At 35.3% G+C, this 18814-nt stretch overlaps 1 protein-coding gene across 8 annotated transcripts in view; it reads right to left on the bottom strand.

The window, feature by feature from the left end:
• The window catches only part of LOC145688262 (ciliogenesis and planar polarity effector 1-like), a 97408-nt gene that overhangs the window by 62972 nt on the left and 15622 nt on the right, over positions 1–18814 (bottom strand). For 7 of the 8 annotated variants that reach the window (XM_081762235.1, XM_081762237.1, XM_081762234.1 and 4 more), the window contains 4 exons: positions 15709–15896; positions 15040–15177; positions 11822–11983; positions 8843–8983 (listed from right to left, as the gene is read on the bottom strand). In XM_081762235.1, coding sequence (XP_081618361.1) covers positions 8843–8983; positions 11822–11983; positions 15040–15177; positions 15709–15896 — 629 coding nt within the window. The remainder of the gene's footprint in view (positions 1–8842; positions 8984–11821; positions 11984–15039; positions 15178–15708; positions 15897–18814) is intronic. The other variant, XM_081762239.1, reaches the window with a different exon arrangement.

Genomic DNA, 18814 nt, shown 5'->3' with positions numbered 1-18814 from the left:
TAGTTAGGGTGATTATTATTATGGTAGTGTAAACGTAAAAAAAAGGGGCTCTCATTTACTCCTGAATTGACTCAAGCATCCAACCGAATTGGGTTGAACGATTTCTCGTTAGGGTTCTTTCCCTTCAGGAAACAGACCCTTGCCGTTAGCAGTTTTGATATGTCCTTTCAGTGACGTTAATAGTATCCTGAAAACATGATTTAGTTGGTAGAAGGGCTACTTGGTTTTCTGATTATTTCGGTTACCCCTTTTTAGTTCATAGAGCCGATTGGGTGAAATTCAAAAATCTTGTTTGGTTCATATATAGTTAAATAATGTAATAATATGTATTAGTATGTATCAGTATTTGCTTTCTTGGGTATGTGGAATGGAATGTGTATGTGTATAATTGAGTGTGTAGATTTTTAGGAGTAAGGTGTGAGTGAAAGTAATTTATATTTATTGATGAACAGTGTATGTTCTTTGTTTATTTATCTCTTTGGTCCGTCATAATAGGTACGTTACTCCTTAGTGAAGAATTTCATAGTAGTTCAGTACCGTAATTATATAGTACATAGCTTATATTTAACAATAATAGTGCAAAACATGATTAGCAGTGCAAAGAATATTCAGTCGTGCACAGGTTGTTTTCGTACTACTAGCGCCATCGTGTTCAAATTTAATATTATTCGTTGCTAGTGTCCTGGTACTCTAATACTTAGTGATTTGGTTTATACGAAATTGACCTTTCCTTTAGAATTAACTATGAGTAAATATTAGTTTAGATCCATAAAAATGGATTTCTAGGTAACTCACATCGCAAGCTATTTTTCTGGAAAAGCACGATCATTTATATAACAGTAGTTAGAATATTAATAATAATAAACTTCGAGTTCACACTTAACTCGAAGTTTTGTCTATATGGCATTATTTTTGTCGCCAGGGTACATTTACGAATCATCTTTATCCGTTGCTTTCTGTGAGCAATTGAATTGTTGACAGTTTTCTGATCTATAGTTGCATGCTATTCAGAACATTGAACTTTCATTGCATACAGAATAATTTTGAAGCCGTGAAGTGAATTATACCGCAGTTTATTACGAAAGAAATTCATATTCAGTTCATATAGGATCAAACGTATTAATTAATGGATTATGGAAATTGCTGATTTAATGTAGTTGGTTAGACTGCTTTGAACAGTCTTGGGCTTATCGAGCAAGTATAGGGTGTCTAAAAATAAATCGACGTCGTAGAGAAAAGTAAATAAATAAATAAATGAATAAGTGAGTAATGATTATATTATTAATATATAAATGTGTATATTAAAGAGTATGATTAAATAGTAGGACGCTCATGTGTATATTTGCCCAGTGGTAAAGTTTGCTACGAAGCATACATTATATATATATGTACCGTGTTATGCAAAAGTGAACTAAACGCCAAATTTTGAAAATCCACGTAAATGCGACGATTGGTTCCTGATAAGCATTAGAACGTTTTGCACAATCGAAAAGAGAGGGAAACCAACACCTTTCCAAAAAAAGAAACATAATTTCACTTTTGATTACGGCTACACTAATGCTGGACATCAACCTTTAAACGTAATTTTCTCAAAAGTACGAAAGTGGCGCTTAGTTCGTTTTCGCATGACACGGTACATATATATATATAAAATAAACTTCTTAGTGCATTAATTCTCACGTTAGGAATTTTAGGGATTTTATATAAGAGTGGTGCGATATGTAAATACGATCGATGGTATTTTCACTTAGTGGCTCGACATTTCCATAGTAAATATACCAATCAGTTGATCAACCAGCCTGACAATACAACCAATAGCCATATAGTAAACGATCCCAGATATTTCGCAGTTAATCAAATAACAGAATAGCTGTCTGCAGAATTGGTACAGTTTAAATATATGCATTTGGCTTGCATCTATGATACCACTCTGGAATTTTTTTCACGTCACCCGACCAAATCTAGTTCATTCTTGTTTGTAGAGGTGACGAAATGGACAGGATCAAATAATCTAGTAAATCAATTACAGTAGACTCTTATAATACCGTACCAAGGCGTCTAAACGCCAACACCCATGAATTTTCACTTCTTTTATTTCTAGTATACAGTGTTTGAAATTAGTTGATGCCTCAACGCTGGCAACCTTGCGCATTGGTAGCTACTAGTAAGATTTGGCAGATAACTTACTAGTACAAAATTTATTATATTTAAAGTTTTTTTTTTTTTTAATTTGGCAAATCCCTGATAGGATTTCTACTGTCTCATCGACTTTAGCCTAGTTTTCCATACTTTCCTCAGAACTAAGTTTCTGAGGGGTCGGATTTTTTTTTTTTAAGAAATCCTAAATTAAGAAATCACATTGACTTTCCGGTAGTGCCGGAGTCTCCAAGGTCTCAGCCGGATACAGCGCGAAGTGAAATTTCCATAAAGCCATTGTCTTTGTGGAAATCTCGCTCTGGGCACAGACTAGCTGTGGGTTTGGAGATATTTATTTTAGGCTACGCATTTTAGTAGGCCAATCATTTTCGGCATATAAAAGTATATTTGGTAGGAATCGTTGTATGTTGAAATTCGACCACTTATCTTTGTAGTTTTAGAATCCTAGATTATTTCATTGGCGCCGCTTTTTCTCTCTCTCTTCTCTATCTATTCCTCTATTCTCTTCTTCAAGATTTTTTAAACTTTTAACTTCTCCTCCCCCGAGCTTTGAACTTGACATATATCGATCATTTGAAATGTATTATTTGAACCTGAATTACCAACTGAGATATCGCGAGACACGATTCGTAGAGGTATTCATTGATGTTAAGTATGAAGTAGATGTTTTTCCAACATATTGACAGACTGCAATAGCAAGCGATGGTCCGGTCTACGATTAATTTTGCTTTCGTTTCTTTCCATCATTATCCGTGTAAAACCTTCAGTCAAATTATTAGCTATTCCTACATTTGTTTCCATTGGTAACGCTGAAGGTAATGGTTGTCGTAGTTGTTTGGGCCCAAGAGTACTATCAATATCTTTAGCTTCATTTGTATCTATATTTTTTGTGTTTGCGTGCCTGCCTTGTACATCGAATGTCCACTATTTTAAATAAAATACTTGAAAATATGAATTTTATCGCTATGCGCGGGAAATTAGTTAATTTGAATTTGTACTATAGGTCGGATCTTGTAAGTAAAGTGTTGCAATCTACATATTCAATTTGTCGGTGTTATTAATTTGAAAGATTGAATAATTAATGAATATATATATATATATATATATATATATATATATATATATATATATATATATATATATATATGTTGAGATATGAATATAATAGTGAAGTGAGTAGTTAAATATGTATAAAGGGTCACTTACTCCGAACAGTCCTTGGTTGCCACGGTTCCGAAATATCCGATAAAAATAAAATGCGAATGTTAGAAAATACCGCCGCATGTTGAATATTCCTTTCAATCTGTGTGACACTCTTGAGCAACATATGTAAGAATTAACATTAGCTGTATTACACTAACCGCATGCAGCATGGGTTTAAGGCAGGTCAACGTAACCCTAATGTATTACTAAATTTATCCTCAGACCAGTAAACTGAAATCCTACTGTATAATTACATTCTAATTCCATCCCTCCTGTACAAATCCTAAATCTCAACCAGTGTTCCCACCTCTGTAATCGTGCTCTCCCGGACGAAGATCCTTCTGAACTTGAGAAATTCTCGTTTCTAGTTTTTTTTTTTTTTTTTTTTTTTCTCATAAGTTGTGTGAATTTAATCATAAATGTAAAGGTATAAGACAACAGTGATTTAAACCTGGTCAAGGAACTAGTTAATCAATTGGAATGACCAGAAAAGTAAAATAGTCGCCGTGATAGTAGAGACGAAACTTTGTCCTTGTATTCCAAAAGTGGGAGAAATGTATTCATAAGTATACCTACAGACAGAGAAAAGACTCATTTAAACCTTCATATAAAGTTTTTTCTTCTCTCTTTCTTCATTCAGTTATGATCTTGTAAAATATAAATATATATTTTTTAATTCGTACCATATGTTCCAAAAATTTAAGTGAATATGTAGATATCCAAATATAAAATGTTCTTTTAATATTGTTCAATTTTACATGTTGATTGATACATTCATATGTATGTTGATTGCATATTCATAATAATTTGTGTCTAATTCGAGAATAGATGTAATAAATGTTCACCAAATTGTAGTTAGATGGTTTCTTTTATACTATTATTACCCATGCCAATACGCTGTCCTCTATGTACGTGAGTGCGTGAATAAATGACAAATTTAGTTTTTAAGTAGTAGCATTTAATATCGATGTACTGTGATAATATTCATAATAAGTGTATAATAGCATCTCATATGTGTTAGTGTATGAGGAAGGTTATGAAAGATAACCGATTCTAAAATAGTTTAAATCAGCTCTAGGAGAAAGCCAAAATAACAGGATGAGCCAGGCTAACGACAGTCTTCTCAGAAATCTTGAAACTTCTATTTGTGGAAAATATACACAGATTTTTTTTCTTTGGCTGATTCAAATGCGTGTTCGATCTGCAATTTACAAGTTCAAACACTGGATATAGATTATTCAACATTTCGAAACAATTAAATTAAAACTTCTCGTCACCTGGGCTTGGTTAGGGCAACTCCCACTTGCGTAGTTGCCTGGGTCCAGGTCAGGGTCGTACGAGGGAACATGTGTCTCTTTCGGATCACTTCAGAATTGATCCTCAAGTAATAGCATTTAGATACGAATTACCTCTCAATAACTATTAAGAATTTCTTCACTATATTCCCATATTTATCCAGTAATTCCTTTTCCTCTAAATTCCTCTACTCTTCTTCTTCTTTCTCACTCTTTCTTTTCCTATTCCTAATAAAACTGAAGAGGGGTCATGACTGGGAGTTGTCGCTATAGACACTGTCATGAAAATTGCTTTGATGTTTCCTCTTCGGAAGTCCGATATGAATTAATAAATCCTATTACAAGCATCTGAAGCTAGAATATTAAAATTCATTTATTTTTAATTCCGTATTTGATTAAATTGCAAGAAATTAGAAGATTGCAAAGAACAAGCAAGTGACACCACATTTTTCCCAATCACGATTAACTTTACATTTTTTTTCTCTTCACCATCATATAATGGTCATAGTATTAGACACTAAAATACTTTGGATGCGCATTGTCTTGTTTGTCTCACTCGCATTATTACTGCTGTAAAGGCCACCAGAATCTGGATGTCTGTAATATTGTAGCGTCTTTAGTTTCCAACATTGCATGACAAGTATGATACTGTATGTTTTTTATTTTGCATGTAAATTTGAAATTTGTATTAAGCTGACGTAGTGCCATTTGAAAAAGTAAAACTTTATGTTGAGTTGGCAACACTGTTAATCTTGTGGTATCACATAGTATACCGAATAATGCCCTCCTGCATTTATTTTTGTAGTACAAAATTCTAGTGCTTTAAGTTTATTAATTTAACAGGTACAAGGGCGCATCAAGGTAAATGGTCCATCCTATATATACTGAAACCTTCCTTAATGAGCATACACCATGTGATCAAAAGTATCCGGACACCTGGCTGAAAATGACTTACAAGTTCGTGGCGCCCTCCATCGATACTGCTGGAATTCAATATGGTGTTGGCCCACCCTTAACCTTGATGACAGTTTTCACTCTCGCAGGCATACTTTCAATCAGGTGCTGGAATGTTTCTTGGGGAATGGCAGTCCATTCTTCACGGAGTGCTGAACTGAGAAGAGGTATCGATGTAGGTCGGTGAGGCCTGGCACGAAGTCGGCGTTCAAAGGTTTTCTATAGGACTCAAGTCAGGATTCTGTGCAGGCCAGTAAATTATAGGGGTGTTATGGTCGTGTAACCACTCCGCCACAGGCCGTGCAGTATAAACAGGTGCTCGATCGTGTTCAAAGATGCAATCGCCATCCCCGAATTGCTCTTCAACAGTGGGAAGCAAGGTGCTTAAAACATCAATTTAGGCCTGCACTGTGAGAGTGCCACGCAAAACAACAAGGGGTGCAAGCCCCCTCTAAGAAAAACACGACCACACCATAATACCCACCACCTCAGAATTTTACTGTTGGCCCTACACACGCTGACAGATGACGTTCACCGAGTATTCGCCATACCCACACCCAGACATCGGATCGCCACATTGTGTACCGTGATTCGTCACTCCACACAACGTTTTCCCACTGTTCAATCGTCCAATATTTACGCTCCTTACACCAAGCGAGGCGTCGTTTGGCATTTACCTGCGTGATGTGTGGCTTGTGAGCAGCCGCTCGACCATGAAATCCAAGTTTTCTCACCTCACGCCTAACTGTCATAATACACCCTGTTTCAAAAAGAATATACATATTTCGAATGCATATATTTATTAAACTTTAAGACATACGAATATGAAATTTTACACACATATTTATGAACCTCTCAAGTTCAAATTACAGATGTTTAATATGTCCTCCATCAGCGACACGAACATCAACATCGATAGACAAATTTCTTCCATACTCGGGCAAGCATGTCCTGCGTCACTGATGTTATGGCAGTACGGATCCGGATCTTCAACTCTTCCAGGTTCTGTAAGAGTGGTGGTACATAAACGCTGTCTTTAAAAAAACCCCACAGGAAGAAGTCACAGGGTGGCAAATCCGGTGACCGTGGAGGCCAGCTGAGACATGCTAAGTCACCAGCTCCTTGACGACCAATCCAACGGTTCGGTAGAGTTTCATTTAGATATTCACGCACTTGGCGACTCCAGTGAGGGGGTGCCCCGTCTTGTTGAAAAATGAAGTTGTCTTCGTGCAGCCTCGGAAACAACCAGTTTTGTAACATAGCGAGATACTGCTGACTGTTAACCGTGTTTCCATTAAAGAAGAATGGGCCGTACAGATGGTCGGGATATCGCACAAAACACACTGACTTTGGGCGAATTTCGTACATGTTCAATGACTGCATGTGGGTTCTGTAGGCCAAAAATTAGAACATTTTGTTTGTTTACCTGACCACTAACACGGAAAGTTGCTTCATTACTGAACACGAGGCGTTGTGCAAAAGTGTTATCATTGTCAATAGCATCCAGAATCTCGTTACAAAATGCCACACGTTTGCGTTTGTCATCAGGACGCAGAGCTTACAACAGCTGTAACTTGTACGGCTTCATAACCAACCGACGTCTCAAAACACGACAAACTGTTGTTGTCGGCACTTGTAACTCCTGACTGGCACGACGAGTTGATTTTGAAGGACCACATTGGAAAGCAGTTTGAATTCGTGCAACATTTTCTTCAGGAACACGAGGCAGCCAGGACTCTTACCTTTATATACAAATCCTGTATCTACAAACTGTCGATACCATCTGCGAATGTTCCACCCATTCGGAGGATCAATTTGGAACCTCAACCTGAAACGTCTTTGCTCTGTAATCACGGAATTGCACTTCGCAAGCTCGAGAACATAAAATCATTTCTGCTGCGGAGTAGCCATTTTAAACATATGACGGTTACCAAGCAAAACAGAAGACAACTGACATCTAGCGGCTATTAATATAAACTAGACTATGTATTCGTTTCTCCAAAGCCGAGCCGAGGCGCAGCGATCGATAGTTTGCACAAAATAATTCTTCGTAATACGTATATTCTTTTTGAAACAGGGTGTACTTGGAGTGGATCTTGATGCAGTTTGGAATTCCTGTGTGATGGTCTGGATAGATGTCCGCCTATTACACTTTACGACCCTCTTCAACTGTCGGCGGTCTCTGTCAGTCAACAGACGAGGTCGGCCTGTACGCTTTTGTGTTGTACGTGTCCCTTCACGTTTCCACTTCACTATCACATCAGACACAGTGGACCTAGGGATGTTTAGGAGTGTGGAAATCTCGCGTACAGACTTCTGACACAAGTGACACCCAATTACCTGATCACATTCGAAGTCCGTGAGTTCCGCGGAGCGCCCCATCCTGCTTTTTCACGATGTCTAATGACTACTGAGGTCGCTGATAATGAGTACCTTGGAGTAGGTGGCAGCACAATGCACCTAATATGAAAAACGTATGTTTTTGGGATGTCCAGATATTTTTGATCACATAGTGTATTTGTAATATAGACATATTTTGTGTCCCGGCACAAATATATGTATTATTACGGGATAGAACCCCACCCTTTTTTCAGACAATGACAGAGACAGAGTTCATATGTCTTTAGCACAGAAACTACTTTCTGCAATTTGAAAATAAATATGCAATTTAGTACAGTGAACAGAAACTCCCTTCTCCACAAAATGTCTTTGTCGTACGTCAATGACTTCGTATACTGCAATACAGAATAGAATAGTTGTAAATTTTAAATTACTATTTGCTCTGTACAAAACAAAGTGCTCTTGGTGGAAATCATAGAAAACCTTGAATAAGTGAATCAATCATGGAGAGGCAGTCGTGGCGCCAAGAATGTTATGTTAAGTCTTTCTACTTTTCTGACAAGTTCGCTCCTCCTTCCCTTGGACATCTTCCCCTGGAACTTCAAAAATAGAACAAACGTTGTTCGCTTTACGATAAAATTTCAAAGAGCAATATTTATCTCACCCTATTTCCGTAATTCCTCAGTAATTTGAACACTAAGTACATCATTTCCATGTTAACCTATATTCAGATTTATAACTTAAGTCTTTACTGCTACATATTATCATCTCATAAGCTGTGAGCAATCTAAATTTGTGTAACCTTAGAGTGACGGACACCTCTCATTTACGGACAAATATTGATGTTCGTAATTCAGAAGTTTCACTGAATATATGTAGTTATATTAAAATACCTCAATATCCACGAAGGAAGAACGAACGGACACAGTGACTTCTCTGAAGCACAGATCAATACTGGAAGCTCCTTGGAACAGAATATTCTGTAGTTTTCATTAGCTGATGTTTCGTTTATTCTTTGAGTCCAACTAGGTACGCTGGAAAACAATGTGGACAAACAAAAGTTAAATACAAATAAACTTTTAAAAAGTGAATAACTTGAAAGAGATTATATATTTTAAATGTTTTAACCACGGACATCTCCCTAACTTTAGAAAAAATAGCCAGCTTCCACTGTGCACGGGCTATTTACAGATAACAAAGATTGATTAGCTATGAAATTGGAGTGGAAAATGTGAAAGCTAATGATAATTGTAATAGTGTAATATTCTATATTCATTGATCTATTACTTTTCTATTGGGTGTATATACTAATATGTAATTATACAAATAATACACATATGCACACGTATGAACAGTAATACTTATTAAAAAAAAAATACACAATGAAATAAAAATAAAATGACTTGAAATTGATAAGAAACTTCAGTTTGCTAGTAAAAGTACTTTGATAACTTTGAGTTATAAGCATATAAACAATGTTACCGTAAATATAGATGTTTACAGAAATAAATAGGTTGGATTAAAAAGTAGCGGCAACATTGTTCTCACGCGTCAAGTGGCTGTATCTCACCACTTCAAAAGGTTCGTCGCTGTTAAGGAAAGACAAGACAATGAAGTGTGGTAAGTGGTAACGATTGTACGTTATTCAGTCAAAAGCAGACTGAAGGGAAGTGGAAGGTCCATAACAATATGTTTCGGAAATAAGAACAACGTGCGTGGGTCAAGATTGAAGTGGCAAGTAGTCACAGTAAACAACAATGTTTTCAGGGATTTCGTAAAACCTTTTCGTCAAAATGGAGGCATCACTTCGCCTGATGCACTACGACACAAGAGAAATCACCATTGGTGTCATATGGCAGTTCCTGAGGAACATCGACCAAAATTGACACCTTCCACACTCATGACAGAAAGTGATAGTTCTTCTGCTAATAAAACTCCAACTGACCAAAGCAGTATAAATATATATATATATATATATATATATATATATATATATATATATATATATATATATATATATATATATATATATATATATACTAGCAGCGTTCACCCCGCTTCGCTGCGGTCACCCCGGAACGCAATAAACTTTGTTACTTAGATAATTTTTACTTTTTCGCTTTCAAGTGATATGATAAAAACCATAGAAGATTGCAGTAAATGTTAACATTATATCGCCTGTCATTTATGTTAACCCGCCCCGCTTCGCTGCGGTCACCCCCGAACGCAATAAACTTTGTTACTTAGATAATTTTTACTTTTTCGCTTTCAAGTGATATGATAAAAACCATTATAACGCCTGTCATGTATGTTAACCCGCCGAGTGACACGGTCATGCGGGTTGCATATAAATACGTTTATTTTTATACCTATGATGAACTAACAAAGGATTTGTACGTAATGGACACCTGAATGGTCAATTATCTCAAGACACTGGTAATTGAAAATTAAAGTGATATGATAAAAACCATCTAGGGTCCAAATCCTAACAACCCCCCAAAAATGAAAGAAATTGGTTCAGCCGTATTAGCGTGATGAGCGGACAAAGGATTTTGTGCGTTCTCTTTTATATATATAGATACTAGCAGCGTTCACCCCGCTTCGCTGCGGTCACCCCGGAACGCAATAAACTTTGTTACTTAGATAATTTTTACTTTTTCGCTTTCAAGTGATATGATAAAAACCATAGAAGATTGCAGTAAATGTTAACATTATATCGCCTCTCATTTATGTTAACCCGCCCCGCTTCGTTGCGGTCACCCCCGAACGCAATAAACTTTGTTACTTAGATAATTTTTACTTTTTCGCTTTCAAGTGATTTATAGCGCCTGTCAGTTATGTTAACCCGCCGAGTCACAGGGTCATGCGGGTTGCATATAAATACGTTTATTTTTATACCTATGATGAACTAATAACAAAGGATTTGTACGTATGGACACCTGAATGGTCAATTATCTCAAGACACTGGTAATTGAAAATTAAAGTGATATGATAAAAACCATCTAGGGTCCACATCCTAACAACCCCCCAAAAATGAAAGAAATCGGTTCAGCCGTATTAGCGTGATGAGCGGACAAAGGATTTTTTTTACGTATTGACACCTGATTGGTCAATTATCTCAAGACACTGGTAATTGAAAATTAAAGTGATATGATAAAAACCATCTAGGGTCCAAATCCTAACAACCCCCCAAAAATGAAAGAAATCGGTTCAGCCGTATTAGCGTGATGAGCGGACAAAGGATTTTGTGCGTTCTCTTTTATATATATATATATATATATATATATATATATATATATATATTAATAGTACATGTGTGTTACATAGCCGAAACTGTAACACAGATATATAGTATTAAAATACATATCGTTCTGTATCTTGCAATACGTCATATGTAGAAATTTGAGTATTCTTAGTTAACTCCAGTATTGGATCTTCATCACCTGGCAAAGTATCGTATGTATCCAGTTAATAATAGCAGAGTTATAAAGAAGAATGCAGAAAAAATGTATATCTCAACCTATTTCAAAACTGACAAAGTTTTTTCGCTCTCCTGTAAAGTTGTAATTTTTAACATACGACCTATTGCAAGAAACAGAACGATATACTGCTTTCGTCAGTTGGAGTTTTATTAACAATCTTGAATTTTCCGAAGCTACAACGAATAATTTACATATTCTTCTGGTACGAATTATGACGATGTTGTCATTACTTTTTTTTTTATCTAGCTTTTGTATACTTTATTTTCTTACTTCGAATTTTGGTTATGCAAGATCTGTCTTCTGAAATTATGACTGTGTGAGATATTGATAGCAAAAAATGCGTGATCTTAGTAGAACACACCACAACTGATATGGAAATGTGTGACTAACCTTGTCAAGTTTCTTTGTGCAGAATGAGTTTCCGAACATACAACAGACAAAAGAACAGGTTCTCCACATTTTTTAAGGAATGAGATCCATCCACCTCTGAATATACAAATAAGGAAGGTATCATTTGGACTCCAGGCTAGGTCTGTAATCCAATTACTCCTGCTGAAGAAATACATTTTTTTTTCCAGAGTTACAAATCAACCATAACATGGTTCTCCTCTTCTCATTAAAGTGACATTTTGTTTCACCATAGCATAAGAATTAAATAACAAAATAACTACAACTATTGGCAGTTTCGGCTCGCTGTACGCTATAGGATAAAATCATACTTAATGAAAACTTACAATTATTTACATTTAACTTTCCTTTTAAGTTTGCTCAATTAACTTACGGCTACACAAGCAGTAATGCTCAAATCTAAATACAGTACAACCTCTTTTATCTGGCTTAACTGGGACCAAAGGAAATCCGGAAAACCGAAAATCAGGATAATCCGGGTAATAAGTAAAACAAATCCTAAAATAAGCAGACTTATCTTTATTACAATAAATTTACACATCATTTCTCAACAAAGAATCGGTCCACTGTTTTCTGTTTCAAACACACGTGACGTTTGAATGAAGCACGGTCACGCAAATGCTTTATCATTAATAGTCCAGCTGGAGTGGTGTCGGGGTGACGCTCTAAGTACGCCATGATGTTTGCCAGCTGGTGCGCAGCATCTGCATGTGTCGTCCGAGGAACTCAAGGTCAACCAAAGTCGAGGCTACTTATAACTGGTGCGTGAATCCACTTCAACGCCCTGTGACATTGTAGTAAAGCATTCTTAAACTCGACAAAAGCATTTTATGTACAGTATTACTATAATTTATTGTTCAATCTATGCACGAACTATACATGTAATCAAAATAAAAAGCGAATTTTCGGCATACTTAAAGTTACGTTTTGCTATAGTAGCTAAAAACTATTATCTATGTGAACATTAAATTTAAAAAGTGTCTACAAATCTGTTCCGGATTATTCGAAGATCCGGATCAACGAGGGCCGGATAAACGAGGTTATACTATATCTGTTAATAGTAGAATGCTTCATGTGAGTTTGTGGTACAGCCTACTAAATATTGCACTGTTCTAAAGGTAAACTGTATCAATTGTCTGTAGTTTATTTACTATGTTCATATTGCTTTGTTACTGAATTATATTATGCTTGACATGAAACAAATATTTGCGAATGCCATATAGGTAATCATTACCTTATTTACAATTAATACAGCCTTTGTCTTAATAGTATATAGCAATGATCATTCATTTTCAGCATCATCAATATCCATTTTTCAAATAAGGCAGACAGTGAATGTAGCGGAGCGGCGATTGTAACAATTAGGAATTTGCGCTACTAACAGACTGAAAAGTTTATTTATATATATATATAAACTAATGAACAAAAATCGCTAAAATTTTGTACCATGCAAAAATATCAGCGGAGAGACATTCTTTGACATACTTCATGATATCACCAAAATAACATTGTTCCCAACCCAACATAAAGTTTTACTTTTTCAAATGGCACTACGTCAGATTATTGTATGTTTCAAATTAAAATGTTAAACGGAAACTTACAATATCTGATTTATTATTCAGTGTTGCAAATTAAGGATGCTACACTATCATAAACATCCAAATTTTGGTGGCCTCAGCAGCAGTAATAACACAAGTGAAACGAACGGGGCAATCCATTTCCAAAGTACTTAAGTATCTAATACCATGGTCATCATATGACGTGTTTCGAATAAATCGGAACAAAGTTAATAAGGGATTGGAAAATCTGACTTTCTTCAGAAGTTTTGATTACAAAAATTTGCTTAGGTAAGTACCTCATCCTATGGTTTTCAATAGATATGAAGACGAAAGTTCCGTTTACACCATTTTCATATCTCAAATCGTTCTGGAGATATGGTAAAAATTGTTAAAGTTTGCAACGCTGGTTAAGATTATGTAATTCCGAGAACTTACTGTAATTACACCTACCAAAAAATATTGTACTGTTATAGAAGAAAAGTAAATCAAAAATCATTTTAAAAAGTTCAAACAAATAGGTCATTTAAGCAATATATCAAATTTTATCTTTTTTTTCATATTTCCCAAATGGTTTGTGATATCAAATTGCTGTAAACAGCATTATGATCTTTATGTCTATTTAAAATCTTCTACATAATTTGATGCAATATTTATCTAAATACTTTTTCGAAATAAAGTCCTCTGAAAAAAGTCAAATTTTAATTTCATGTATTTTTGTTTCTAATTATTCGAAATACATTGTATGACGACCGTAGTAGTCGACATTGAGGTTCTTTGGATGTATAAGCACCAAAAACTAGCCCGTCCATTTCACTTGCGTTATTACTGTTGTAGAACCCTTCAAAATTTGGTTGTTTTACGATATTTTTGATACTGAGCGTCCTTAATTTGTAACACTGCATTGACAAGTGTGGCACTGTGTTTTTTTGGTTTACATGTAAATTTGAAATTTGTATTAAATCGATGTAGTGCCATTTGAAAAAATATAACTTCATATTAGGTTGACACCACTGTTAACCTTGTGGTGTCGCAGAGTATGTCACAGAATATCTCCTTACCAATATTTACATGGTACAAAATTTCAGCGTTTTTGTTCATTAGTTTAATATTAGAAAGGTGTATCAAGATAAGTGGTTCACCCTGTATATAGAATAAGGTGAGACAATGAGAAATAATAAAACTTTATATTCAAGGAGGCTCATCAGTCTCACTTTTTTTTTAAACGTTTTTAAAAATATTGCTGAAATCAAAGAAATACTACAATTTCTGTGCGTAATTGTTTAGTGTTTAGAAAATATTACTCAGTGAAATAGTTTATCAAGTCTCCCATTGTTAAAGAATAAAACTAAGTCAAGTATGACATCATAAGCTAACTGAACTGAAATGAACGAGAACGCAGGCCATCTCAAAAACATGAGTAGTTTACCTGTAGCATTTTGTAATTCCTAGAAAATTATTCAGAAATAAACTATTATACATTTCTTTGATTTCTACAATAGGTGAAACAACTGAAAAAGTGAGAAAAATGTTGATGAGCACCTTTAAGCTAATTAATTGCCTCTTTCTTGTCTTAAATGGGAATGATGTTACTTGAATTATAAGGAAGATCACACTTAATAAATTAGAATTTAACATTATCACCTCCTCACTGTATTACTTCCGACATCTAGTTGCACACAAGAGAAAAATTTCGTCTCCATTCCAATATAAGCAATAAAGGGCGTTCCTTCTTCTGAAGAATTAACACACATTGCCAGTATTTTCCCATCTCTGGAGATTCTGAAATTAAAAGTACGAGCCACAGTATATGAATCCCTGAAACAGATATTTACAAGACCTTCGCAATTAAAAGTGTAACTAACCTAATTTTCGAAACGACTTGCATGCTCTTGCTTATATTAGTCGTTAAAAACAACACTACAGAACGATTCATTTCACGCCCAATTTAAAACGAAAGTTGCCTGCATATAAGGAGTTACTTGCATAACTTATGCAAAACATGTATTATTTGCATTATTGACTACATTTGTCCAATTAGTTCTTACTATAAACTACACTAGTGTTTTTGACCACTGATCCACGAAATTATTTTACCGATCCGGACGGTTAAATCTGTTTATCTACAACAACAGCTCTTTTAATATACACTGTGTTATGTACAAAACAATTTAAATAAGTACAAAAGTGATCATTTAAAAGAAATCTGATACGCTTTTTCTTTCCAGGTCCGCAAAATATAACCATACCTTTCCCAGTTCGCCAATATCAAAAAGCTAAATGCCGCTAAACTACACATTTCTAATATATTACCTTGCAATCACTTTATTCTTGTAATGAAGCCGACTTTCTTCTTCTCCGTTTGAAGGAAAAGTAAATACATCTTTCAATGCAATGAAGTTTTCAACGTCTTTAAGTATATGTGGTACCCACTGAAAGCCTACCACATATATGTCAAAAACGCTTTCCGATACAGCTATAAACGTGCATTTGTATGTATTCTGCAAAAGAAAAATGACATTTATTGATATATTTGAAAAATACTACGGTACTGACATTTCAGCAATATTTCTTCGAAGGCCTAAAAGAATATTTTGTCTGCTCCTGTGAAAAAAAAAGAAAGAAAGAAACTCACATTCTATAAAAAAGATACACTTGTTTATTTCGAGTTTGAAACTTACTTTAGCATGAAAAAAGGATTGCAATCCAACGTGAAATCTTCATGTGTACCAACCACTGATCGAGCAAACCACGCACACAAAAGGTACACGCGATAATCACTCGATTATAGAGTTCACACTCGGCTGTTTCACACTAAGAGAAACTAATTGACTCTATTTTCCTTGCTACAAGTATCTGATTCTTCACTGTTCAAATTGTACTGAGTAGTTAAACAAGAGCGGTCACCTTTGGTGCGTGGAGAACCTGATTCGATCCCAGCTATGCCAAGTGGACTTTGTGGTGCTCAAACACCGTGTGCATGGATTTTCTTGGGGTTATCCCGTTTGCTCCCACTTTCTTCATTCCACCATTTCACCGTCTCCCTTAACCTCGGTGCATAATCGTGAAGCGTTAACTCAAAAACGAAAGAGCTATATTTAATCTCGTTCTCATTGTCGGCAATCTACTTGCACGTGTATGTGCAACGTGCACTGGAATTATGAGAATTGCGAGTCATTAAAAGGAATTATTAAAACGAGTAACGTTTTATATTAATTTCTATCACCTTCCGTATGCTCATATGTATGTGGCTCAGATGGAGAGGAAAGAGGTCAAGTCGACTAGCAGGAAATGGAATCACGAAAATGCGACACTTTTATGCTAACGTTTTCATCACTATGCTCATCTCTACTACTTACACAAAACTCTTACAGGTAAAATATTATGTTTGGCCGTAAACGGCTCAAAAATTACTGGAAAAATTTCAATGAAATTTTCACCAAATTTTCTGTGTGAATCTCAGAACAGTTACAGGGTATTTATAATCATAGGAATATAATTATTATGTTTAAATTGAGGGAGCTGAGCGTTAGCGTAAAAACTGAAACAAGTAGTGTGAAAATCAAAGATTATTCATTTTTGGATTACGCTAGTAACACTGACATTACATAGATGATTTTCGTCGAAATGTTATCCCTTCCTATGCTTCGTTGGATGAACAAACAAGAAACTTAGAACACGAGAGTTTTTTTGTTACACAGAATCCGTGGTGTAGTGGAACAAACAATGAAAAAGAGGACAACATTTACAGGAGGCACATAATAAAACATTCGGTCATAATTTTTTAAAAATTCCTTACTAAATTCACGTAATCTTAAATTACTTATATACTATAATTATTTTAATAGTAGTACCACATTGTTTCACGCAGAAAATTAATTGTTACACTTCCATAATACGGAAATGGTCACTGCGCGAAATTATTATTCTTCCAGCGGAAGAAAATTTCTCGGTAGCCTAATCTTGCAATTGTTTCCAGCACTGCACTGTCTTATAGCAAGTATTGCTTCAATTGTATCCACAATGACTCGTTTACCTTTCTTAATGACGTCAAATTTTTCATGTTGACTTTTCTGAAGGCAATTCCATCCCTAAATGTTTTATCTATCTTCTAATAGTGATTTCACACATCTCCATAGACGTATTGCGAACTTTATCTGCAAGAATTTCCTCTTTAACAAAGAGTTGAATCTCAGCACGTTGTTGACATGAAACTTCAGTTAGCCATTTTGAAACAACTGCCTGCATTTACTTACGTGACGTCAAACTACCTCGACGTGTTCAGTAAAGTCTATAGATTGCGATAATTTAATTCACTTGCATACAAGGGCTGCTTTAAAAGTTTCTACACACAACTTCTAACAATGGCTCTAGTGTTCTGCTATTTTAAAATTCAAAAGGTGTTCAAAAAAAAAAAAAAAAAAAAAAAAAAATTAGGTGTTTCTTTTTAAATTATCTTAGTTTGTTCAAGCTTATTCGTTTATTTTTCACAGCAATATGAAGTAGTTGTTTTGCGTACGAAAGGCAAATTTTTCCTGAATACTTTCGTGCAATGATTTCAAATATAGTTCAAATCAAGCAATTTCATTTGGCTTTTGGGAAGGAAGCACCATCCAAGAGGACTATGTACAATTGGTTTTCCGAATTCCAGCGTAGTGGCACATTACTCAGTGATGAATTTCGTGAAGCCCCGTTACTCCACGTCTGTTGTTGTCAGTAATGTTGATATTGTGCATGAAATGATTGAGAGATCAGCATGTGACATACCGTGAGATGCAGGCAGTCCTAAACATTATCATGGAAGCAATACATACGATTTTGCATTGTCACCTGAATGTATGGAAACTTTCAGGCCATTGGATCCCACACAACTTGACCAAAACTTTAAATAAATAAATAAATAATAAAAAGAGCTCGTTAGTGTAAAGAAATGGGCAAAACATTCAACCAAGGTAAGTCACATTTGGTGTGCTACATCGATACAGGGAAAGAAATTTGGATTTATTCATGTGAACCCAAAATTAAACTTCAATAGACTGTTTGGGTGTTTCAAAGTGCACCGAAACAACAAAAGTTCTTTATTCGAGGAGTGCTGCGAGCAAATGATTGCTTGTTTCTTTGATTATACCGAACATATGGCAATCCTAACTTTAGAAGATCGAAAGACTGTGAAGGCTGAGTGGTATATAAACATTTGTTTGCTAGAGGCCATCTGAATTGCGTAAAACAAACCTAAATCGTCACATCATTCTTCACGGTGACAAAGCCAGTTTCTACTCAGTACACAAAACTGTTGACTTTTGTCGAGTAAAATGCTGAACTAATGACTCATTGTTCGTAGTCATTTGATTTATCACCTAATGACTTCTTCTTTATTCCCCGTATTTGAAAAACAAGATGCATGGTGAGCAATTTGTGT

Source organism: Thermobia domestica, chromosome 6, assembly GCF_964235325.1.
Source record: "Thermobia domestica chromosome 6, izTheDome1.hap1.1, whole genome shotgun sequence".
In the NCBI taxonomy this organism is placed as follows: Eukaryota; Metazoa; Arthropoda; class Insecta; order Zygentoma; family Lepismatidae; genus Thermobia; species Thermobia domestica.
Note: the sequence above shows the minus strand (reverse complement) of the source record. Positions and strands in the feature narration are given on the sequence as shown.